The 25,940-nt window shown below is 36.5% G+C and overlaps 1 protein-coding gene across 1 annotated transcript in view; it reads left to right on the top strand.

The window, feature by feature from the left end:
* NELL2 (NEL-like 2 (chicken)) overlaps nucleotides 1-25,786 on the top strand; it is a 242,861-nt gene extending 217,075 nt beyond the window's left edge. The window contains exons 13-17 of the mRNA XM_008580521.1: nucleotides 7,862-8,002; nucleotides 17,998-18,191; nucleotides 19,312-19,488; nucleotides 21,032-21,256; nucleotides 25,073-25,786. Of these exons, the coding sequence (XP_008578743.1) occupies nucleotides 7,862-8,002; nucleotides 17,998-18,191; nucleotides 19,312-19,488; nucleotides 21,032-21,256; nucleotides 25,073-25,123 (788 nt within the window). The 3' untranslated portion in view covers nucleotides 25,124-25,786. The remainder of the gene's footprint in view (nucleotides 1-7,861; nucleotides 8,003-17,997; nucleotides 18,192-19,311; nucleotides 19,489-21,031; nucleotides 21,257-25,072) is intronic.
* The last annotated feature ends 154 nt before the right edge of the window (nucleotides 25,787-25,940 follow it).

Below are 25,940 nucleotides of genomic sequence, written 5' to 3'. Positions count from 1 at the left end.
TTTTTTTTTTTTTTTTTTTGTCTTTTTCCATGTCCGGCAACGGATCGCAACCCTCAGTGTTGCCCCCGTACCGGTCCGGGGACCGGCAACGGGATCGCAACCCTCGGTGCCGCTCCCGCGCCTCGCTCAGCCAGTGAGCGGGAACCGGTCCGCATGTGGGATCTGAACTCTCGGGCAGGAGCGCCGCCGCGCATCGCAAGCGGCGCACTATCCAGTGCGCCACCGGGCCGGCCCAACACAGTCAATTTTTTGCAAAAATATTTGAAGTAGGATGAGAAAGTGTCATCTTACCATCTTGTTATTTCTTCTTAGTGTGTGCTGCCTGCATTCATTCTCCTCTGACCCAGCAGGATTCAAGGCGTGCATAGTGAGTTTTCCACTTAGTTGTTTGATATCACAAACAGACCATCCATTCATTTATTTAGCAAATGTTTATGAATCTCTAGTGATGTTTCCAGTTCTTTTCTAGGTGTCAGAAATATGGCAAAAATATATAGGCATGGTTTCTGCCCATATGGAACTTATTCGAAGAGACAAACATTAAGTTGATACTTGTAAAAATTATTATTTTCAAACTATTATGTTCTGAAAGAGATTTGGGGGGTGAAGGAAATGCATTATATCTTGATTATGGTGATTACATGTCAAAACTCATGAAATTGTTGGTGATTTTCTTCCTATATAAATTTTACCTGAATAAAGTTGTTTTTTAAAAAAGAAGGCAAAAACACCAAAGTGAAACATTTAGGAATAATTCGAGGCAAAATATGCCCAAACATCCATTCAGAAATCTGTAAAATATTAGAGAAAGAGAAAGTACAACATGTATATAGATTAAATAACTTAATAATGTAAAGATGTCACTTTTCTCAAGATCAATTTATAGAATCAATGCAGGCTTCCTCTCCCCCATTTCTTTTTGTTCGGTTTGTTTTGTTGGTGAGAAGTTCACAGACTGAATCTAAACTTTAGGTGGAAAGACAAAAAACCCAAAGTCAAAATACTTTTGAAAAGTAGAGAAAAACATAGGGAGGACTTTCTCTATAATTGAAGTTATGTTAATTAATTTGGTGTAATATTTGTGTAAGCTTAGACAAAAAAGAAGTCTAGTGGTGAGTGCTATTAAAACAAAATACAAGGAATTATGGGGGAAAGTAAAACAAAACAAAACAGTGGTCATAAGAAATAAGAGCTCTAACATAGCCTCTGGTGTCAAGGAACGCTTGCCCAAGGGAATTCATTTTAGTGTGGCACACACATAAGGAGGAGTTAACTAACCAGGTGAGGGGTACGAGAGAGAGAAGAACGTTGTAGGCAACAGGAACAGCATATGCAAGGACTCTGAGGGGAAAAAGGAAATGATGAAATAAGGTGACTTCTGGAACCAAAAGAAAAGTCGTGTCCTCCCAATCTTCCCTCTATGGTATTTCTCCCAGATACGTGGAATGTGAACTTGGCCGACCTGAGATCAGCATAGGGAACATGAGAGGGACTTATACACAGTGACTGAAGATGAGCATTTGAGAAAATATGCTTCTTTATCCCTGTTTCTACTGTTTTTTTTAGTAATTACAATGTTTATACCTTTTTCATCAGAGGGATATGAGGGCCTCTAATCTTGCCTGGCCCCACCTGTTTGACACATAGCTGCTGCCCTGTTCTTCCCGAAGTGCACCTTAGATCACGTCGTTCTACTGTTGTTGACCCTTCAGTGGCTCTGCATTGTCCACAGAGAAAAAGACATTCTTTCACCTAAACTTATAAAACTGTATATCCTTTTGTTCCTTTTCAAATAATCAAATGACATATGCGAACATGCTTTGTAAACTCTGAAGGGTTATTTCAGAGTCGAGGTTGAAATTAGCACATATTAAATATTTATTGTGAGCCAGTTACTGCTTCTCCTGTGAGGCCTTCTACATTAACAGAAAACTATCAAGAGAGTATTATTCCTAGTTCAAAAACAGAAAACTCAGAGTGGTTTGGGCCGGCCCCGTGGCGCACTCGGGAGAGTGCAGCGCTGGGAGCGCAGCGACGCTCCCACCACGGGTTCGGATCCTATATAAGGATGACCGGTGTGCTCACTGGCTGAGCGCGGTGTGCGTGACACCACACCAAGGGTTGCGATCCCCTTACCGGTCACGAAAAAGATTAAAAAAAAAGAAAACTCGGAGTGGTTTAATAATGTATTCCAAGTTACACAGCTAACAAGCCAAAAAGCTGGAATTCACTCACTTAGGATACACACTGAGATATCCCATAGCATAGGCTATTTCTGGTTGTCCAGGTTTTGGTCTTGAGAGGGAAGACTACTGTGAGAGAGAGAACTGGACTTGGAGTTGAAAGAGTCCGGGTCTATTGGTGTGACTTTAGGCAATGTATTTGCTATCACCGCTTCCATGCCTATAACATAGGGAAAAGAATATTTCATACGGTTGCTATGAGGACTAAACAACATGATGAAGAAATTATATCTATGCATTTTAATACCAGCCATTAACTCCCTACTTACAAACTATAAAATAATGACAAAAATTTTCACTAAATCTGCAGTGTTATCACCTGATATGTGCAAAGGATTTTAAAGTTTTCAAAATGTGTTTACGTATGTTGTCATATTGTATTTTCAAAAAAAAATTGAGAAAGTCAGTTTTTTAATGAAAATTTAGACAATATTTTATACCCAAATCTGGCATAATTATTAAAAGTAAGATGGCTGTCAAATGAGTTTGCATTCCTTGAACACTTACACCTAAATGTTGAGAGCAGACTCTCTAGAAGCTCAACAAAAGACAGAAGTAAATGACCTTGTAATTAAAAATAAATGCTGCAGATAATCTAGAAAGCAAATAACTCACATGTGGGTAATCAAGAGTTGATTAATTGTTTTGAGGATCTTTAATTGCCTGCTGTTTATCAATATAATTTCACTATCAGTGCATGGAATAGTAATATAAATAGAACAAGTACTATTTTTAATAAGAATGATATTATATTTTTATTAATAAAAGTATGAAAGACAGTACTCTCATTATTCGACTTTGCAATTAAAGATAGTACACTCGTCTTTAAAAAGATTTGGATTTCCCTTTCTTTTGTATAAAATATGAGTAGCAACCAATCAGTTTTCTTAGAGTTTAAAAGAGTTAAAGTACTGATAAGGAACTATTTTAGGTATGTTTCTAGACATTTGTACATTATTTATTGTTCTTAGTTAAGTTATAGTAGAAATAACTGTTACTATACATGAAAAAGAGGGTATTTATCACTCAATTGTCTCATTCTATAATCACAGTTAATTTTATGAGGAAATTGTTATTTTCTAAAATGACCCTTTAAATGCTGATGGCAAAAGCCATTTTCAGTTGGTTACCTCTGAAGCCAGTGGTCTGAGGCCTTGTAGAAGTCACTCAGTCTTGTGCCACCATCCCTGAGGGAGATAGAGAAAACCAGACACTAACATACATGAGCTTTATAAAATTCATACATTTTCCTTTCTTGTTTTTTTGCTTGTCAGTTTGTTTTTAATGATGGCTCAAAACTTGTGCTTTCTCAGCAGTGTCTTTCATTTTTATTATCTCAGTCTATTTTGATCCCCAGAGTATGACTGCTATTCGTGATTGTTGTAGGATGCTAAACATCTCTTAGATTTTAGACTTTCTGTGCTTTGGGACAGCATCATCATTAGCTGACTGTTCTAAATGTGGCTACTGAAAAAGTTCTAATTGTCCTTAAGGAATTGAGGAACTACTTTCTTTCTGAGACAGAATATATAATGAAATCATAAAATTTCTAAAATGAATTTTTAGTTTTCTATATAATGCATCTACAGAGAACAAAATTAAAGTCCTTATTACTTAGACTAAATCATATGAGCTTATGCTTTTTATACTAATCGTTTTTAATACTTTTTTCCAGTTTGGAAAGTAATTGTTCAAACTCAATAGTTCTTACATGAAATATAACAATAACATTTTTTCCTCTCCTAGTTCTGCTGTTTTCTATATATCTGATTCAATTAGATAATGTGAAATTAGATTTTATCTAACCTAAAGAAAGTGCCCAAGAAATAAATTATTTGAAAATGACATGTGCATAATTGAAAATGGAAACAATGTGTGTGCACCTGTATGTTATAACTCATGCTAATGACCTCATTTGTGTATAGACAAAATGTACTTAATTCGTAAACTGTGAATCAAATTGCAATTTTTTATTTACTAAATGTTCTTGTTGTCACTAAGAACATGCATACCATTAAACAGCTTACAGATGAGGCTGTTTATTTTATTAGCTTTTTGGCTTTAATTAGAGCTGTGAGCCAAACATTCATACCTTTTGGTGGGAAGTGCGCACTTTGGCCATCCAAGCACACTTCCATTTTCGACTGACTATAACTAAAGTAGAAAAGTTCATATAAACAAATCAAAATTAGCAGGAACATAAAAGTGTAAAATGAAGTTATATATATTATCTGGCAAGTTTTTCTTGCCCCCCAAATGGTAGCAAGTATGCAATTTTGAGCTGTGACATGTGTACTTTTTATAAATTGAGTCATGTTTTAGATGAATTAAGGCATTTCACTACATAAGAAATTACTCAGAAAATCTCTCTGAAATGTTAATAATTGTCCCACACTGTATTTTGGTGTTTTCAAAACTTCATAGTTTTTGTCATATTCATATAACATTTATAACAATATTTACTTAATATTGTTTCTATCATTGATCCCACTCTTTAAATTTAGGTACATTTCATTACCATACTATAAATATCACTTGCTATAAGTATAAATAATTTAGAAACATAGATATGTAGCCATTAAAATAAGTATTTGCCCATTATCACCTGTATACCTCTGGTGGCAGATATAGGACATGTTGGGAAACACTGTTCTAAATGATTGTAAATTGAGACTTTCATAAATTTAATTTTCTTAAAATAAAGCACAATTTAAATAAATGATAAACTCATCAAGGGCAGAAATTACTTCTGTCTTGTACATCCTTGTTTCCTTAAGCTCTTAGTTTTTGGAACATACTCATAATAGGTGTTCAATAAATACTGAATGGTAAGTTAATGAATGAAGCACATGTTTGCATATTTATCCTCTAAAATATTACCTAGTAGTAATAATTAAATAATAAAATAATGCTCAAGCTTTATACAAGAATACATATGGCAGGCATACATTTATATTCCCAGTCTTCAAAATACTAAGTAGTAAATTTCATAGCATTTCTATTAAACTTTAAAGAGGATATTTATAGTTCAAGGAATGTTCTGTAATGTGAAGAGAGAGGGATATGAGGTGATGGAAAAGTAGTGACAAGAGAGAAAAGAAGTGAGAAGGAACACCTGAAATACATATCCATACACTGGGAACTGGGATAACCCTATGACTGTGTTAAGGCAGGAAGAAAGGACTAAGTTAAGAGCTAAATATAGACAGGAAAGGTGCTTCAGTGGAGAAAGCCCTGTTCCTTTAATAGTTACTTCCAAATCACCAATCTTAATGACCAAATTCTTCTCAAATGAGAAACTCTAAACATCCCCCCTATGGCCTTCTTCCAATAAGACTCACTTCTAAAGCTTAAATTTCAACCTGTTTTCTTTTGTCTATGCACTTATGAAGTGACATAATCAATTTTCTGCATCATTTGGGTTAGAAGAAAAGACCACATAAAGCTGAAATGAACATAGCATTCTGGACCCATTTATAATCGGAGGTTCATCAGTTAGGCAGGCCCCTGAATTACAAACAGGCTATTTCACAAAACCTATGAGGCCTTAGTAAATGGAAGCAATCCACATCAGCTATGTGTCAGGAAGTCAATGGTTAGCTGATTTGGCCACTAACTGTTTTGACAGGAAGAATTACTGACAGTAGTCACTGACTCTTAAGAAGAAAAAACACAGAGGCAAAATAATTCATAGTACAGAAATAATGTTAAAATATTACAGTGATATAAAATATTGGTTTTTTGGCCTATTACATAATAATCTAAGAGAATGGTTTACATGCTGTTTTACTTAAGAAACTCCGGACCTATCAAGAAGTACATGAGTGATGACTCATTTCTCTGATTTTTTTTTTACTTATTTATTCATTTATTTATTTGTCTCTTTCAAAATTGAACATCAGAAAATAGGAAATTTTAAAAGAAAATGAAGGGAATATATGATTCTAGGAATTTAGAGTTACATAAGACTGAAATAGGAAGGAAGTAGATTCTGGCAGCCAGAGGGACTGTCTGAGGGAAAGGATTCTATAAAGCAGCTGGCCTTACCTTCAAGCCTGAGGGATGTCACTGTGTCTGGCCACTGTAGCAGGGAATATGACACAGGTGTGGGAAGCATACAAGAAAGGACCACTCTGCCTTGACAGGAGGAGCCTTCAGTCATGCCGTGGGCCTATCAAGATGAGAATGGATACTTTTGGCAGCCACAATGGTGCAGTACCATTGAATCATTTAGCAGGGTTTGATTTGAGCCAAAGGACCCAGAAAACCAGGAGGTAATTAGAAGAAGGGGAAACTTTAAGGCAGCTTAAACTTTAAGTAATCCCCAGGGATCACTTTTCCCTCTATGAGCGAAGGAAGGGACTTGGATGGTGCTGGATATTCCTGTCATTCAGCAGACTGAATGAAGAAAATAAAAGGTTCAAAACATTTGGGAATAGGAATAAGCCTCTGGAGGGAATATCTGAGACTGAAGATCCACAGCTCTCTTTGTACAGACATTTTTCTGATTTCAGCCTGGGTCGTCTTGTATGAAGGAGCACATGCCTGAAAGCCATGCAGCCGTGAACTTTTAGGTGATCTTGGTTAAATCCCATAATTTCCTTTTGCCTCAGTTTTTTCATATGTTCAATATACTATCAACATGGCAAGATATTCTTTTGAGGCTTGAATGAAATAATATATGTGAATCAGTAAAAAGTGACATAAATGGTGTGTATTCTTGAAAATATAAAGCATACTGGTGCATGGATGCTATTGCCATGTATACTAAAGATGAATGGTGCATATTCGAGTCAGGATAGGTTATGCTGATAGTAATAAAAGACCCTAAAGTCTCAGTCACTTAAAGCAACAGAGGTTGATTTCTTGCTTGTAGTGTATCTTCATCCCAGATAAGTGAGGAACGTGTCCCATATCATCCTCCCTCAGGAGTTCAAGTTGTTTTTTTTTTTTTTTTTTCTTTTTCGTGACTGGTAAGGGGATCGCAACCCTTGGCTTGGTGTTGTCCGCACTGCGCTCAGCCAGTGAGCACACTGGCCATTCCTATATAGGATCCGAACCTGCAGCAGGAGCGTCGCTGCTCTCCCAGCGCCGCACTCTCCCGATTGCGCCACGGGGCTGGCTCTCAAGTTGGTTTTTAGAGCCCCTGGAAATTGCTGATCTTTGTGATGGGGAAGGGTACATGTGAATCACACACTGCATCTTAACAATATGTGCCTAGAAGTGACACATATCACTCCCTAACTGGCTTAAGGAAGTCGCATGGCCACACCTAAAGTAAAAGGACTGGAGAACTACAGTCCAAGCTTGTGTCCAGAAGAGCTAGAAATGTTTGATGAGCAGCACTAATGACCATCACAGATGGTTTCTTTCCATTTTCTACAGTCGAATGACTTTTGCAACAGAGGACATCTACATGTTTCTCCTGTTACTAATAGCACTACATTCTTTCTGTACAGCTTTTAACAACCAAATGGACTTCTTGATTTTATATTTTCTCATTTTCAAGGATTTGCTGGCATAACAATATTAGCCGCCTTGCAGCAGAATATTCTAGTTTCTTTAAGAGAAAAGAAATAATTGTATAAAATCCCACTTTGGTTTTCTTTGCCAAACAGACATTGATGAATGCTCCGATGGCTTTGTTCAGTGTGACAGCCGTGCTAACTGCATTAACCTGCCTGGATGGTACCACTGTGAGTGCAGAGATGGCTACCATGACAATGGGATGTTTTCCCCAACTGGAGAATCGTGTGAAGGTCAGTACAAGGAGAAGACCTAGAGTTCAAGAACTCCTCTTGAGCTTGAGGAATGTACAATAAGATGTAAATAGTAGACATTGAGCTAATGTTTAAGTTGTTTGTGGTTTTTGCTCTGTATTTACACAACAGTGATCAGAAACATGATGAAATCTAACTTTGGTTGCTAATTATGGTAATTAATTTATTTTTAGATAATTAAAATTTGTGACACTAAACCAGTTCTCTGTGGATCCTTGCAACTGTTGAAGGGTGTTTTTAGAATGAAAAATCTGTAGTAACACATAGTTTTTTTTAAAAAAGAGCATGCAAAAATCTGACTCCAAAACAGGTAGAAAAAAATTGATGAGGAAAGCAAAATAATGGAAAAATGGGAATAGGGAATATAGAATGATGTTGTGGCCAGGGATAATATACACAGTACATGCCACTCTGGGCTGTTCCTAACATATCACTTGCCTGGCAAAGGAAGAGATGTTCAGTGAATGTCAAATGTCAGATACATAAGATATAGTCCTCGTTTCCAAGAAGTTTGCAATCTAATAGGAGTAGAAAATTCAATTGGATTGTACTTAATTATTTACTATTAATTTTGAATTATTTTCAGTGAATTGACAAGAAACTCTGCTCGTCTTTAATCTCTGCTGAGATTTTTAGACATCAGACAGAGAAAGCAGAGCCCTGTGAATAATTGCCAGGAGACTACCCATGCTGAAAGAGTTTGCCATCAGGAGTGTTGGCACAGGAACGAAAAACAAAACAAAACTCATGAACTCATCATTTTCTCCATGTGTATTTACCTCTTCATACAGCAAAAGCCTGAGAGAACCATGGGGTTAAGATGACACAGTCAATGAAAGCCTTTAAGAATCTAACTTAGAGGTACTTGACACCAAAATGATAAGATGTCTTTTATGCTTGGGCCTCAAAGGGTTTTTCAGTCAGGGGAAAGTGAAACAGACTCGGGTGGTAGGTGCCAAGGCTCCCGGCATGCTTTGCCAGCAGCAGCGGAGCTCTGGACCTTGAAGAGAGGTTCGTCAGGATTTTCACATAGAAATGGGAATGTTGTTGCCTTTCCAGGGGCTAAAACAAAACCTGGCATCTGCAAATAACCACTTAACTGTGGTCTGAGGGCTTTACCCTGCACTCGTGAATGTCCCAGAGTGAGTATTTCCATCTCTGTAGAGAATGCCAGGAGCCACAGATTGCAGTTGGAACTAGATCAAACAGTATGATTTTGCTCTTCCCTGATAAGCTACTTTGCTTGTATTCTATAGTGTTTTATTAAGATCACCTTTTTTGTTCAAGTTATGCACACAAAGAATGAATAAAAGCTGATTGTAAATAATGAAAATCATACAGAAGTATAGAGATTAAAGCTGAAAATACTTATTCATTTCGTCTCCCCCTTTTCTCCATCCTTTCCACTTACCTTCTGAAGGCGATAAACCTCTGTTAATTTTGCTTGATATCTTTGCACATCCTTTTCTGTGCATCTAAATGTGAACAACAACAAAAACAAAAACCCCACATACCTCTGCTGACTATCTTACTTTAAATGTGTAACTGCACTGACCATCTTTTAAATTTATAACCACAAATCTCAAATGGTCTCTATTAGCTATCTATTGATGCATAGCAAATCACCTCCAAAACTTAGCAGCTGGAAACAACAAACATTATCTTATAGTTTCTGTGGATCGGGAATCTGTACATAGCTTAGCTGAGTACCTCTGATTCAAGGTCTCTCATGAGATTGCTGCCAAGCAGTTGTTTGGGGCTGTGGTCTTACCAGGAAGCCATGTCTGGAGTGGGAGTGGGGGGAATGAGAGTCTATTTATGGTCCTGCTTTTGGCAGGCATTGGTTCCTTAACACATGGGCCACTCCATAGGGCTTCCTCAATACCTGGGAGCTGCCTTCCCCTACAGTAAGCCATCTGAGAGAGAGCAAATGCCCAATATGGAAGCCACAGTCTTTTTATAAGCTAATACCATTTGTGACAGCCCATTACTTCTCCCACTTTATATTTGTTAGAAGCAAATCAGTAAGTCTAGCCCACATTCAAGGGGAGGGGATTACACAGGGCGTAAATACTAAGTGAGGATCACTGGGGGCCATCTTAGAAGCCACCTGCCACTAGGGCCATTAGCACCGTCCAGCATTCCAACTTCTTTCTTTAGTTACTTTCCCCGTCAATTCTCTGATACAAGCTTTCATACTTTCTCCAGTCCTCTCAGACTTGGATACTGCTTCCTGTCTCTTCAGTCTCTGTCAGTGGCCAGTTTAACTGAGAAAACAGAAGTAGTCAAAAGAGAACAACTTCACTTTTATACCACAAGCCACACTATTATGCTCATTTATGTGTTTATCTGCTGCTTCCCCTTCCTCCTGTTGCATTGGATGAACTGGCCCTGCTCCTTTCATACCTCAAACCCTCCATTGTATCTTACATCTTATCCTCTCCCACCTACTTGAGGATTTGCCCTTGTATTATCCACTTTCTCTTCCATATCATTAAATGTTCTTTTCTTGCTGCATTATTACCATCAGCGTACAAGCAATCTGGAGTTGCAGCCATCTTTAAAAAATGAAGCAAAAACAATCAAAACGTAACTTCTCTTGACAGAACCTAATGCTCCAGACATATTCTCCATTTTTCTGCTTCCTTTAGAACAAAACTCCTAGAAAGAATTTTCTGTACTTGTTATCTCTGCCTTTTTGCTTCCAGCGAAGCATTAGTCCCACTGCTCTAACCAATACCTTCCTTTTAAGATTACTTACAATTTCCATCTTTCCAAACCTGCCAGCCATTTATGGTCTTGCTCAACCACCACCTCAAGCATTAGACCTAATTGATCATTTCTTTCTCTCAAAACAAAGCTTTGTTCATTTGGCTTTGGGGACATCACTCCTGGCTTTCTCTCACCCTATGAGTCTCTTCTTTCACTCTCTGGAGGACTGCATATTTAAATGCCCCAGAGCTCAGGCCCTGTCATTCTTCTCTATCCATTCTTAATCCCTACGTAAACCGGTTCCATGGTTTAAAATGCCATCTGTGTATTCCTTATTCAGACCTCTTTCATAGTTTCACATATCTAGTGTCGACTGGGTGTCTCAATAGGCAACTCAGACCTAATAGGACTAAAACAGAATTCTTGATTTACTCTCTAAATCCCACAGGTTCCTAAACATAGTTGCCCAGACCAACATTTTGGAGTCATTGTTTTGTTTTGTTTTTTTTCTTTTCCTCATACATCCCACCCAATACACTGATAAATCTCAATGTCAACTTTCAAAATATATTCCTAATCATCTGACCACCTCTCACCACCTCTGCTGTTATCGTCTTGCTCTAAGCCCTCACTATCTTTTGTCTGGACCACTATAGCTGCCTCCAAACTGGTCTCCCTATTTCGACTCCTGACTCCCCTAGAGGCTTTCTTCTATAGAACTTAGAATTATCCTTCTAAAACTGAAGTCAGAACATGTTACTTCTCTCTTTATGCTCTTGGAGCCTTTCCATCTCTCTCTCAGAGTAAAATCCAAACACTGACCATAAGATCCTACACGATATACATCTTTGGTTTTCTTGCCATTTCTCAAATACACCAAATACCCTTTGCTGTGCTGTTCTCTTTGTATGGGATGCCCTTCCCCCAGATCTTTGTATGGTTCTTTTATTTAATTCATATTTTCTCTCAAATGCTTCTCCTGGACTCCCAATTTAAAATAGCCTCCTACCTCTGGCATTCTATTCACTGTTGCTTTCCTTTTTTTCATTGAAATAATAAATTCTCCTGAAATTATAGTATATATTTGTTTCCTTGCTTATTGTGTGCTTTAAAATGCAAGCTTAAAGGGTCATAGATTTTTGTTTCCTTGTCAGCTACTATATCTTCAGTTCATAGAACAGTAGTTAGCACAGAGTAAATGATAAATGTATTTGTCTAATGAAAAAGATTGAGATGGATTATAGATAGAAAGATAGATAGGTAATCTTTAAATAAGAATACATTAGATACACACCCTATGCTAGAATTATGTTAATTTAATAACCTATGTTAATATGAAATCGAGTGATTATATATAGTACGTTAGAAGTAGATATATAGTAGTGGTCAGGAAAAAACACACTAAGTTCATTCATGAGAGTTCAGTCTAGAAAGTCGCAAGGACAATTAAACTTAACATTAAAACAACACATAATAAATATGAAGATAGAGAAGTAAAGGATTCTATGAGATGCCTATACAGAAAAGGCTCTTCGAATAAATTTCACAACTACAGAAACCATGGAAAATCTTATTTTTAAAAAAATACTATTCTGGAAAGATGATTCTCCTATCATCTACCAATAGAATTTGTAAAGATTATCAGAAAAATCTATTACTCTGTCAGAAGACAGCATTCTCTGAAGGATTCTTTTAAAAGAACCCTCCTATGTTTAAAAAAAAAAGACTAAAATACTAAACAACTATCCATTTACTGCAATTTCAGTGATTTGCAGAGTTATAATCTTAGTATTTAGAAGGATTCAATTTTAAGAGTGTGATTATATCTGAGTGGGTGCCATTTTCTGTTGCTTGAAAAAAAAAAAAACAAGTATTTCAAATTGGACAAGGCCACAGCAGTGGATTTACAATTACTCTGAAGTATAAGATTTGCACTTGAAGACATGAAAAAAAAATGCACTGTTTCACTCCTTTTTAGGTTGCAGTTGTGTGGTCTACAACATATGCGTTTAGAAGCTGCTTCCATACAAATTGTGTGCTGTTTTGCTCATCCGTTTATCTCAGAGATTTAGACATTTAATCCCCAGGTAACATGCCAGAGTGCCTTTTTTTTTTTTTTCTTTTTTTTTTTTTGTCCATATCATCAATTCTACTGAAATGATGTCTGAAATTTTGTGTCTCTGGGAATACGGCCTGGTATTTTTTTTTTAATGTAAGAATATTTTATTTTAATGCTCACATTTCCCTATATTGCTTTAATTCCTGTATGATCTTTAAGCTCGGTGGAGTTTTTTAAACTCATGACACCAAAAATATGATGTTTACAGAATATTGTCTTTTAAATATTCTGTTCAAGCCAAATACTGTGAATTTTTAACCTAAATCAAAAATAAAGGACCCAAATGAAATTAATCTGATCCAGCTCAACAAGAAGTTACTGAATATATGCACAGGTACATTGAGGTATTTTGTCAGGCATCTGTTGCACACAATTATAAAGGATGGATGGTCACTGCTCTCATCTTTTAGAAGAGATAAAATATGTACAACTGCAATGCTAGGTAAAATGTAGTATGTTTTTTAGATGAGAAAGCTACAAGACAAGATGGAAAATGATTGAGAAAATCATTTGATTTTTTTTTTTTTGTCTTTTTTCCATGTCCGGCACCGGATCGCAACCCTCAGTGTTGCCGAATATATGCACAGGTACATTGAGGTATTTTGTCAGGCATCTGTTGCACACAATTATAAAGGATGGATGGTCACTGCTCTCATCTTTTAGAAGAGATAAAATATGTACAACTGCAATGCTAGGTAAAATGTAGTATGTTTTTTAGATGAGAAAGCTACAAGACAAGATGGAAAATGATTGAGAAAATCATTTGATTTTGAGAAAAAATATAAATGCTATGCTGTGAAGGAACAAAGACAGAAATTATTTTCTCTTGGGTGTCAAGAAAGGCTTTTCAGAGTTTCTAGCATTTGTTTAAGTACGATAAGATTATTGGCAAGTTGATCTAGATAAAGAGAATGGAAGCAGAGGAAGCAGCGTTAAATGCCTTACTAAGAAGTTTGAACTTGAGTCTAAAGGACTATTTTTGAGAAGAGGAATGATGAAAATATGTCTGCACCAAATCCATATTCCAGTGTAGTTCTGTTTTTTGAGCTCCAGACTGCTATATCCAACTACAGTCATGCTCTACACAATAACGTTTCAGTCAATGATGGACCACTTATATGACAGTGGTCACAACAATAGTCTAGGTGTTGTAGTAGTTATACCATCCAGGTTTGTGTAAGCACACTCTGTGATGCTTGCACAATGAAATCACCTAAGAACTCATTTCTTAGAATGTTATCCCCATTGTTAAGTGACGCATGACTGTACTTACTGGATAGCTTCACTTGGCAACCCGGTAAAAGTGCAGTTAAGTATGTCCTAAACTGATCTCGTGCCTGCCCTCGTCCCTGCCCCCCACTTCCACTCCCCAGCAAAATCTTGCTCTTTTTCTGTAAAGAGCATCAACCAAAATTTCCAAGCCAGAAATCTGAACATCATTCTTGACCCCTCCCTCTCCCTCATCTTCAAAGCCAATGAATGAGTAAATTGTTCTGATTCTACCTTCATTGTCTCACTGTTCACAAATCATCAGGGAAATGCAAATCAAAACTGCGTTGAGATATCATCCCATTGTCTTCACTGTTATATAAAAAGTACTCAGAATCTGGTACATACCAGCCACTATATAAGAGTCTGCTTTTATCATATGATCATCTCTTACTTGGAGTGCTGAAACAACCTGTTAATTGATCTCCTGGCTTAAAATTCTGTCTACTCAAATCCCTTTCCCCAAAAAGAAGCCAAAGGAATCTTTCTAAAATGAAAATCTGATTGTGATTTTTTTTTTTTGCATTTCCCTAAAATGACATTTTATCGCTTTTATGATAAAGTTCAAGTTTCTTAATATTATTTTTACGTGGGCACTGAGTACCTCTCTTCAGCTGTGTGACCGCCTACTCCCCTCTCTCACTGGACATTCCAGCCACACGACATTTCTGTTCCTCCAGCACATCTTGATAGCTCTAAACTTTGGGCCTTCAAACACACTCTTGATCTGACTAGACCACTCTTTATCTCTTACATGGCTAAATCTTATTCATAGTATAATCGACATATGTAGAGAACACATAAGTGAGAGAAAAATCCAGAAAGAGCTGCCGATGCAATAGGAAGCAAGTTAAGGAAAATTTATCAGGGAGAGGGAGTGAACAGTGTCAAATGCTGCTGCTAGATGAGAACTGAGACTTGACCGATAAATTTAGCAACACTATTTCTTCAATAATCATTTACTAAAGGAATTATCAGTGTTCTAAAAGTTGGAATTTTTATATATTACAGTAGGTTTTTCAAAGCGGAATATATACTCTTTATGTATATTTAATTTGGGAATCTTACTGTAGAGCTACAGCTGGGTCTGGAGCTCACAGACCCCTCGAGCCCATTCACAAACCCTTCACACACAGGTCTATGACCTAGGTAACCGGCAAAAGGTCCTTGGAGCCTTGGCTGAAGTAGGAAGTCTTTATTCAGCACACACACATCTGAGAGCTAAGCAGTACAAAAAGAAACTCCCAAACTCAAGGTCCAAAGAGAAGCTGAGCAGCTGCCAGCAGAGTAAACATGCTCTATTTTTAGACGCAAGCTCTCTGTCAGCCAGCTCTGCTTCACAAGCTGAATAACACACACAAGTAACCAACTAGAAAGATACATGGGTGCACATGCGCATGAACTCCACCCACGAACAACTTGTCTACAAAGAAATGTGCTGCATGACCCCCAACCAGACCTGAGCTGAGGGAGCCCGACTAAATTATCCAATTTTCCCCACACTTACATTATAATAAATATATGTCTAAAATGTATTTAATTTTTTTTTTTTTGTCTTTTTGTCTTTTTGTCTTTGTTCGTGACCGGCAATGGACCGCAACCCTCAGTGTTGCATCCGTACCGGACCGGGACCGGCTACGGGATCGCAACCCTCGGCATTGCCCCCGCTCCTCGCTCAGCCAGTGAGCGGCCGGTCTGTATGTGGGATCCAAACCCTCGGCGGGAGCGCCACCGCGCTTCCCAAGCGGTGCACTGTAGCAGTGCGCCACCAGGCCGGCCCCTAAAATGTATTTAAATTTTTTATATCACAAAATTTTGTATCAATTGGGAAAAATTTCTACATTGTGAAACCTAGTATGCACAACAAGCTGAAAAGACAAGGTAATTTCAAACAGTTTAAATTCCACCGGATAGCAGAAGGTAATAATTAATCCATTATAATACTTCTGCCTACACATTTCTCCAGGTATGGCAAGTACATGCCAACCATTACTGTGAGCAACTTTTTACTGTATTTCTTTATTATAAATGTACTCTATTTAAGAGCACATATTCTTCTTGTGCCTTGATATCTCTTCTTTGTCTTCTGCAGCAAACCCATGAACTCTCTCTGCCTTTAAGAAAAATATGCATTACATAGTAGAAGAGCTTTTATTTTTAAATATCAGGCCAAGTAAAATGATTGCAAAAATCAGCCATTGCCATTAGTGGAATAATGTTCCTAGAGTGGATATTGACAGAATTATGTAGTAAAAGGTGTTTGTAAAGTATGTAATTAAAGAAACAAGCTAACTATGGTTAATGTTTTTCCTGCTTACTATAATTCCTAATTCTGAGAATAATTTTTAGTGGGAGAAAAAGATCGACTGATCAGTTATATCACATTATTCTGAATAAAGCAAATATAGAATTCATTTACAAAATTTTACTTTAATTACAAATTCAAAATGTTCTCTGATCTGAAAAAAATATGTATTAACCAATGTACTTAAACTTTTTAAAAAATATATCCTCATGCTAACAGGTCTCTTTTTCATCACAGTTTGTAATCATAAACAGTATTATCCTTTACAAATCAAGTTGTAATAAAGTTCACTGTAGTTATAAGAACAACATTTGCAGCCATTGTTTCAAGTGATTGGTTTTGTTGAGATAGGAACTAATAAAAAGCAAGATAGAGAACAAATATATCATGTGGCTTATATTTGGGAATGCACATATGATAAAACTTAAGTATTTAAGAACTTAACTATGGCAAAGATATAGTTTGGACTAGTTCAAGTCTTCAATTATGTTGAAATCAAATCATTGAATATATTTACTAAACTCTATCTTTAAAATCTATGATGAAAATCAGTGTATGTGCAGTTCCCGTAGTTAAAAGCTATACATTCAGCCTTCTAACTCACTTTTCCTGCTGTGATCTAATTCTTTTCTTTCTTGACCTTTAATCAGAGGCAACAGATGAAATGGAAAATAACTGCTTACTGCCACTCATACAATATCTCTGAAATGTATTTTGGCTTGTGACCTTTAAATCACAGGAATAAATAAAATGAATCCCATCTCTTCTTATGGACCTGATCTGTGGGTCAAGATATGTTTGCTTTTCATCTGTATGAAAATGCTTTAGGCTGTGACTGCCATGGAATAGGTGAGGTCGGGTGAAGAAGGGGCACTTGCTGACTGAGTCAGGCAGGGGATGGAATGATCATCTGAAATGGAAAAGTTAAGACGTAGTTAATTCTTGGTGAGAGAGGCAGCAATTGCTGATGGTCATTTGCTTTCTGTGGGCGAGGGGCAGGGTATGCGGACAGTGTGAAAAATACCTGGACTGTAAAGGAAGAACACCTAGGCAGCACACTAGAAAGAACTTACTTGTGGGGTGGTGCAGCTGTGAGAATACGGTTTGAAATTGAATATAATGCCTCAGGGGTCTCATGACATTTCATCTCCCACTAGGAAGGGATTTTCTGTAAGCACCAGTTTAACATGGAAGTTGATACCCCCAATAAAATATCCCAGGCATGTTTAGAATTCTTATCGCCAAACTATTTTTGTTTGATAAATTGAGTAATATTCTTACTGTCAAAAAATACAAATGTTTCATAAAGCCTAATGGTATTTACAGAGATATAAAAGTTGAAATTCTAGCCAAGGTTGTCTGGTTTTTAAAGCTAAACATGGTAATATTTTCCTACGAAGTCCTCATTAACATTGCTTTAGTCAGCATTTAATAGGAAACGCATCGCGGTAAGAGGAAAATTAATTTAAGGTTGAATGCTTTGTGTCGGGAGACATCTTGCCTGACTGTAGCTGTTTGCAACTGAGCATATTCTAAGCACTCTGCATACTGCTTTTTTCTTGGCCATAGATATTGATGAGTGTGGGACCGGGAGGCATAGCTGTGCCAATGACACCATTTGCTTTAACTTGGATGGTGGATATGATTGTCGGTGTCCTCATGGAAAGAATTGCACAGGAGACTGCATTCATGATGGGAAAATCAAGCACAATGGTCAGATCTGGGTGTTGGAAAATGACCGGTGCTCTGTGTGCTCATGTCAGGTTGGTATAAATAAAAAATTTTAGTCAATTTTATTGAGTTGTATTTTGCATGTATTAAGGGTATAGCTTGATGAGTTTTGACAATGCATACATCCATTTAACCACCATCACAATTAATATAAATAGAACATTTCTATTAACCCACATGTGACGTATGTTCTTTCCTATTTAGTCCCACACCCCCAGACCCAGGCAAACACTTTTCCCAGTCCCTATAGATTGAATTTGTATCTTCTAGAGGCTCATATAAGTGGAATCATATAGTACATACTCTTTTATGTCTGGCTTCTATTATGTTTTTGAGATTCATTCATATTGTTACATATATCAGTAATCCATTTATTTCTATTGCTGAATAGTATTTCATTGTATGGATATATCACAATGTGTATATCTATTCACACATTCATAAAATTGTATTACTAACTATGACAATTTTTTAGTCTCAATTTCATATTTTAATGAATGCATAAATGAAGTCAGAATGGACATGCTATATGACCCAAGAATGAAAATATCTATTTGGGCTGTACTTCAGTTTTAGAGAAGTGTTCTGCTATGTGTACCCAGTTAATAATGGAAACTTAAATTATATTTAAATGAAAACACTATATACCAAGGACTCAACTATTATGAAATAAATTGATAACAGTCTGTACAAAAAATAAGGTCTAAAATATTACAGAATTTTAGCAATATATAAAATGTATTGACTAGCTACCAAATACTAACCCATGTGCCCTCCAACAAAACAAAATTTAGTGTTTAAATTACTATACTAATATACAAATACATGTGTATTGATATGTACACACATGTTTATATACACATAAGAGCTATGTAGTGGTTATCATTTTATACTGATCATTTCTGCAAAATATCTTTCTGGATAAACCATTTGAGGAGTAGTGTATGGAAAGAAAATAGGAAGTCCTTCAGCTTGGGTAATTTCTATGTGTTAGCTACAAAATGTAATTTTAAAGAAAATTTATGTTGGGTAAATGGTGTGAATTATCTGAACTTCCAAATCAACATCTGATATATACAAGTTTGAGAATGTGATGTTAATATATTGAGAAATGGAGGTTTTTGGTAACTATTTATTTTCTTTTTCATACAGAATGGGTTTGTTATGTGTCGACGGATGGTCTGTGACTGTGAGAATCCCACAGTAGATCTTTTTTGCTGCCCTGAATGTGACCCAAGGCTTAGCAGTCAGTGCCTCCATCAAAATGGAGAAACCTTGTACAACAGTGGTGACACCTGGGTCCAGAATTGCCAACGGTGCCGCTGCTTGGTAAGTTTAGCTACATGAAGTGGAGGACAAGTTTAGGCACTGAATCTAAATAAGGAAAGCAACCTTGCCTTCTCGCTCTGCCAGTACCTGGCCACAGGGTTGGGAGTTACAAAAAGTGAGCCTGGTTAGAATGATGAGATGATGGTTATGCAATCACAACCTGAGAAGGAATATTCTGTGGTGGACATGGTGCACCATGTTATATATTTTTCTGAGAATAGTGTCTCTTTCAGGAATATTTCCATAGCTTAAAAGAAGAAAGGCCTCTCCTAGCTTTTCCAATCCCATCAAGGTTAGGCAATTATGCACAACCTAAAGACAATTATGGACAGAACTCTGGCATTCTTGGGGAAAAAAAGAAAAAAAGCATTCTTTTTCCAAGTAGAATTTTTGTTAACCTATTTCTATCAGTCATGCTCAGACTTATAAAAACAAAACAAACAGAAAAATAAACAAAAACATGTTTTTCTTCTAAAGATTGTTGCGATCAATGCCATTCCGATGAACAACTTGTTTTGCACATAATGTGGACATGCCATAAATATGCATTAGAATTGAGTTTCTGTATATACTTATGAAACATTTACTGGAAAGAATAGGTCAAAAAGAAAATAAATACTTTATAAAGAGAATGCCAGTCTTTTTTCAGTGGACCAAATTTCTTGTTTCTTTCTAGTTGTGTAAATGAAAAGGAAAATTGGTCTATGTGTCTTCCTAGCAAAAAGTTTCACTGAAGATGCTACTTTTAAAGTTATTACCAGTTTTCCTTCTATTTGTGTGAGGATATTTTTAAAGCAATGCTTTTTTGTTGCTTTCTTCTTCTACTTTCAACCCCAAAATCAATTGAAAGAGCAAGGTCAGTTTCTGTGCCTGAAGGCTGCTTTCATCTCCCAAACCATGAGATTCACAATCATGAAGAAAATAGGAAACAGGTGGGAACTACATTTTAAAAAGATCCAATTCACACAGTTTTCCTATGTGGAATAAAGAAGACTGAAATCAGTTTCTAGGCTTTTTTTTTCCCCCAAAGTCCCTATACTGAGAAAGGTATAAATGAACAAAGAAAAACTGTCAAATTTTCTTCACATTTTAGTTTGTTTTCTTGTAAATGGACAAAACTTTTTTTGTGTGCAGAAAGGAATAAATGAGAAGTTAGAAAAGTTCAAAAGAATGGAAAAGGCATCTCATAGGTAAAAAGTTAAATGAAAACCTCTTCCGTATGAAATAACTCTCCTATATCATGGGAAAGATAGGGGCGTGCACATTTTATTGTTTTAAGAGATACAGTTTTTGCTTTTGTTTTATTGTTGTTCTTGTTTAATCCTTGAAAATTATTTTAAAATCCAGTTGCAGTATAGATCTCATCACACTGATAAGGCTTTTGTAGATTTCCTGTGAGATTCATGGGCTTTGAAGGCCCAAGTATCCATATCAATCAAATAAGTGAGTATTCGGTGAACACGGTGCTCCCCTCCTCCTTGCCCGCCTCTCTCCATTTCCTCCCTTCCTCTCCCCCTGCCCTGCACATCTGTTTTCCCTACAGCAAGGGGAAGTTGACTGTTGGCCCCAGCCTTGCCCAGATGTGGAGTGTGAATTCAGTGTCCTCCCGGAGAACGAGTGTTGCCCTCACTGTGTTGCCGACCCTTGCCAGGCTGACACCATCCGCAATGACATCACCAAAACTTGCCTGGACGAGGTGAATGTGGTTCGCTTCACTGGGTCCTCTTGGATCAAACGTGGCACTGAATGTACTCTCTGCCAGTGCAAGGTAAAGCTCACGACATTCAAGTAGTGACCACATTGTCAGCTGCACTAAGGGCTCATATGTATTAATGTGCTTAACCAGGATGATGGGAAACATTTTTTTTTCTTATTTGTTTCTCCATTGGAAGTGGGAGGAGTAGGGGTCGGCCCTATTAGTACCAAGGCTGATGGGTATGTGTATCCTCGGGAAACTTTTTTTTTTTCTTATTTGTTTCTCCAGTGGAAGTGGGAGGAGTAGGGGTCGGCCCTATTAGTACCAAGGCTGATGGGTATGTGTATCCTCCAGTGTATATTCAGGGAGGAGGAGAGTGCGTGGACTGAAACCAGAACGATCAGTTATTTATATCACCAGAATAGAAATAACCTATTTAAATTGCCCTAAAGTAGCTAACTGTACACATCTTTAAAAAAAAAGAAAACTACACCACACTTCATGATTCTTCTTTCATGATGGGAGACAGTATTATTTCATTGATTTTTATCTGGTTCTTTTATGAGATTTGTAAGATATATTGGTGAAATAGACATATTACATTTTCTAAAGTGAAAACCGATATGGCAAAAATGGGCATATTTCTTGGTTTGTTGTGGTCAGTTACATTAGGTTTAAAAATTTAAGATCTGTTGTTTACCATATTTTATTCTTACAGTTGGAGAAAAATCATTATAAAGATTTTCTCTTTATTCTCATAGGAAAACAGACTGTTCTGCCTTTTACTTCAATGAGAGCAAAAATACAGATAATGTAGACAGAGCACCTATATATAGATTTCATACATAGTGACAAAGTTGAAAGCATTCTACTTTGATTGTAATTTCCATGAAAATTTAGTGGTCATTGTACTTCATAGTCATAAATTTGAAATCAACACTAAAACTAAATAAATCATCTGAAGACTTACCAACTAAATAGCAGAGATGTCAGATTTTCCCATCATAGCCTGATATCTATAACTGCTTTGTTTTTTTTAAGTGTGTGTTTCCACTTTGTAATTTTTTTTCAGTAAAGCAATTTAATTTAGATTCACTTAGTACAGATTCTTACTAGAGCAGTTGACCTAACAGGACAAAAATACAAAATGTTTTAAGCTTTGCTATTCCATTTTTATCTCTTTCAAACCCAAATTTCTAGCTCTTTCAATCAAGGCAATCAATGCAATTTTTCAAAAGCTTTTTTGAGTGAGCATTTGCTGCATTTAGTAGTAGTAGTCACTACTACTAAAAGTTACTAATAATGTATATGCAGTGTTCCTAGAATACATGTTTAATGTGAGTAAATTTAATAGTGCACATCTCGAAAATTCAGCACTGGTGACCAACAGGGAAATGCTTTCTGGCACTTAATTGCCAAATAGAGTTGAGTCCTGTTACACCCATAATTTAACTGTTAGATTAATATTCTGAGCAGTGACAACAGAAATACATACCAGGCGATGGGATGAAAATCACCACATATAGCTCAGATAAGTGCTTCCTGTAAGAAAAATGCATTTAGTCATAGGCAGGAAAACAGTGTGTTTTCTGGGGTAAAGAGCATGAATGAGCTTGTCATTCGCTTAAAAACAACTATTAGAATCTTTTGGCTCTTAATAGGAATGTGTTCCAGAAAGTGTATTTTAATATTGAAGTCATTTCTTCTTGTCCTTAATTGCTGATTTCTGGAAGTTACTGTTTCATGCCATTTCCCTTTTACTTTCTTATTAAATATGAGTTATACGAATATGCTCAATTTTTCCTAATTTAACCCAAATATTTATTTTTATTACATTAATTTTGTTATTTTAAAAATAAAGTCGGTATAAACAGTATCCAGATATTGCATTGGAGGTAAGCATTTTTTACAATTTGGTGCTTTCAGATCACTGATTTTACTTATTTCCTCCCCATCTCACCCCCCTCTGCATTATACATTTTTAGACAATGAATATATACTGTGTGGGGCATTGTGCTGGTACTAGGGGTATCACAATAAGCAAAATCAGACACGAGTTGTTCTGGAATTATTGTCTAGCAGCTTATAGTCTAGAACTATGCTATGCTGACTATTTAAATTTAAATTAATTTAAATTAAATAAAATTAAACTTAACTCCTTAAGTCACACTAGCCCCATTTTAATTGCTCTCTGTCTTTCTGCCAGAATAATAACTCTGCTTGATAATAATGTGGAAAGGATGAGGATTAGGTTAAATTGATACTATTTTTCCTGAGTGTAGACTGGCTTTTTCCCTCATTTGGTATGCTTCAACAAAGGCTAGCGTATCAAAATCTTTTTATTTAAGTTTTATCTTATAGAAACAAAGACACTTTTGATTTTATCATATTAAAGTATAATACATTTTTCATCATCTAAAGTCAATGATCTGAGAAGAAATGTAGAATAGAGGATAAACTTAGAATCAAACTAACATGACTTTTAATCCTAGCTCTGCCATTTATTAGCTGTGTGATTATGGATGTGATATTTAAGCTTTCTGATCTTCAGGTTCTGTATCTAAAAAGTGTGACTATTATTAGTGATCCCACTGGGAATGCTGTGAGGTTGAAATTAGATAATGTATTTCAAATGCCTGGAAAAGCATCTGACACAAAGCACACACTCAAGAAGTGGAGGAATATTATCATTGTTAGGATTATAATAATACTACTAACATTATTATTTGTATTAGTTCGCTGGTTAAGAAAAGTAAGAGTGCAAAGAATCAAAAGAATAAGGTGTATTTTTTTTCCTCTTTGTAGTACACTACATTATTTTGATACTTTGTTATAAAAACTAATTATGCTTATCTGGCCCTTCCCTGCCTGTTCCTCCTATTTCATCTACACGCTGTTTTCTTCACCGACTGAAAATTCTCACCCAGATCTTTATTTAGTTTTTTAACTACATAAAACTCTTGTCATTTCAAAGCCTCTGCTCACGCTGTTCCCTGTGCTTTTGGCCTGCCCCTTCACGAGCTGTTTAAATATCACCTCTACAGAGATGTCTATCCTGGCCACGCAATCGGAATAGTCAGTCTTTTATTAATCTCATGACATCGCCTAGGTCATTTCCTTTTGTCTTAATCAGTTTGGGCTGCTATAATAGAATACTATAGACGGGGTGGCTTAAACAGCAGAAATTCATTTCTTACAGTGCAATATCAAGGTGCTGGCAGATCGGTGTCTGGTGAGGATGCAGATGGTCATTTTCTCCTTATATCCTCTCCTGGTGGAGAGCACAGAGAGAGGAAGCAAGCTCGCTCGTGTCTTTCCATAAGGGCACCAACGCTGTTCATGAGGGCTCCACCCTCATGCTCTCATTACCTCCCAAAGGCTTCCCCTCTTAATACTATCACTTTGGGATAGGATTTGAACATATGAGTGTTGAGAGGGCCCAAACATTTAGTACCTTTCTAGCACTTTTCACAATTTTGGATTGTAGCACTTTTCACAATGTTTGCTTGGTAGTTACTAGTTTTCTCCCCAGATAATCTGTAAACCTTGCCTTATGATGGTAGCGACCATATCTGCTTTATTTATCATTGTATATAATGCTTATTTTACTCAATACATATTTTGTGAATAAATAAAATAACAAATGTGATACAAGAGGAAGCCACAGGGTAGATAAAGCCAGTCTATGACTTGCCAGGAATAACTGGGCATAATAATTGGTTCTGCAAAAGTACAGCATGAAAAGTGATTGTGCCATTGAACTTTCAGGAGTGCAGCAATAACAACTGAACTCTTCAGTTACGTTCATATGTACCAGTCAATAAGTGAGAGTATTTACGAATGGCTGAAACATTCATCCTCTGCTTTCCTTCCCACTCTTTTCTTTAGAATGGCCACATCTGTTGCTCAGTGGATCCACAGTGCCTTCAGGAACTGTGAAGTTAACTGCCTCAAGGGAGATTTCTGTTTAAAGAATGTTCTTTCACTAAAAAAGACCAAAAATAATAAAAAGTTAAACCTTAAATTGGATGATTTGTGGGCAGCTAAATGCAGCTTTGTTAATAGCTGAGTGAACTTTCAATTATGAAATTTGTGGAGCTTGAGAAAAATCACAAAAGGAAAATCCTTGGGGCAAAACTAGACCACAATTCTCCCTCTACCGTGTCTGACATCAGCTTGTAGAAGAAGGGGTGTGGGACACATGCCATGACACCGTGACCCCTGGATAGAAAGCCTGAGCCCATCTGATCTTCAAAAGCTTCTAGCTTCACTGGTGCAGAAAATTTTCCTCCAGATCAGAATCTTCACAAATCAGTTAGGTTTCTCACTGCAGAAAATAAAATGTGAGGCAGTGAATGAACTATATTTTCAGAAGCAAAGCAAAGAAGCTACAACATGTTATGTACAGTACACACTCTGAAAAAGAAATCTGAAATGTTAATGTAATGATAAAAATAATGCACAGGCATGGTTACTTAATATTTTCTAACAGGAAAAGTCACCCCTATTTCCTTGTTTTACTGCACTTAATATTATTTGGTTGAATTTGTTCAGTATAAGCTCGTTCTTGTGAAAAATTAAATAAATATTTCTCTTACCTTATAACACGTGTGAGTCTGAGCTTCTTGTTTAATGTGTTCTTTTCCATAGATGATTCAACATAAAATTGCTTTCTAGTTCTGGTACTAAAAAACTCCTGCTACACTATTTCTAAATTGAAAAGTGATGTTCACTAAATTATATGCCGAAGCGTGGG

Source organism: Galeopterus variegatus, unplaced genomic scaffold (genome assembly GCF_000696425.1).
Source record: "Galeopterus variegatus unplaced genomic scaffold, G_variegatus-3.0.2 Scaffold2118, whole genome shotgun sequence".
NCBI lineage: Eukaryota > Metazoa > Chordata > Mammalia > Dermoptera > Cynocephalidae > Galeopterus > Galeopterus variegatus.
The sequence above is the reverse complement of the archived record's forward strand: the minus strand, read 5'-3'. Positions and strand labels throughout refer to the sequence as shown.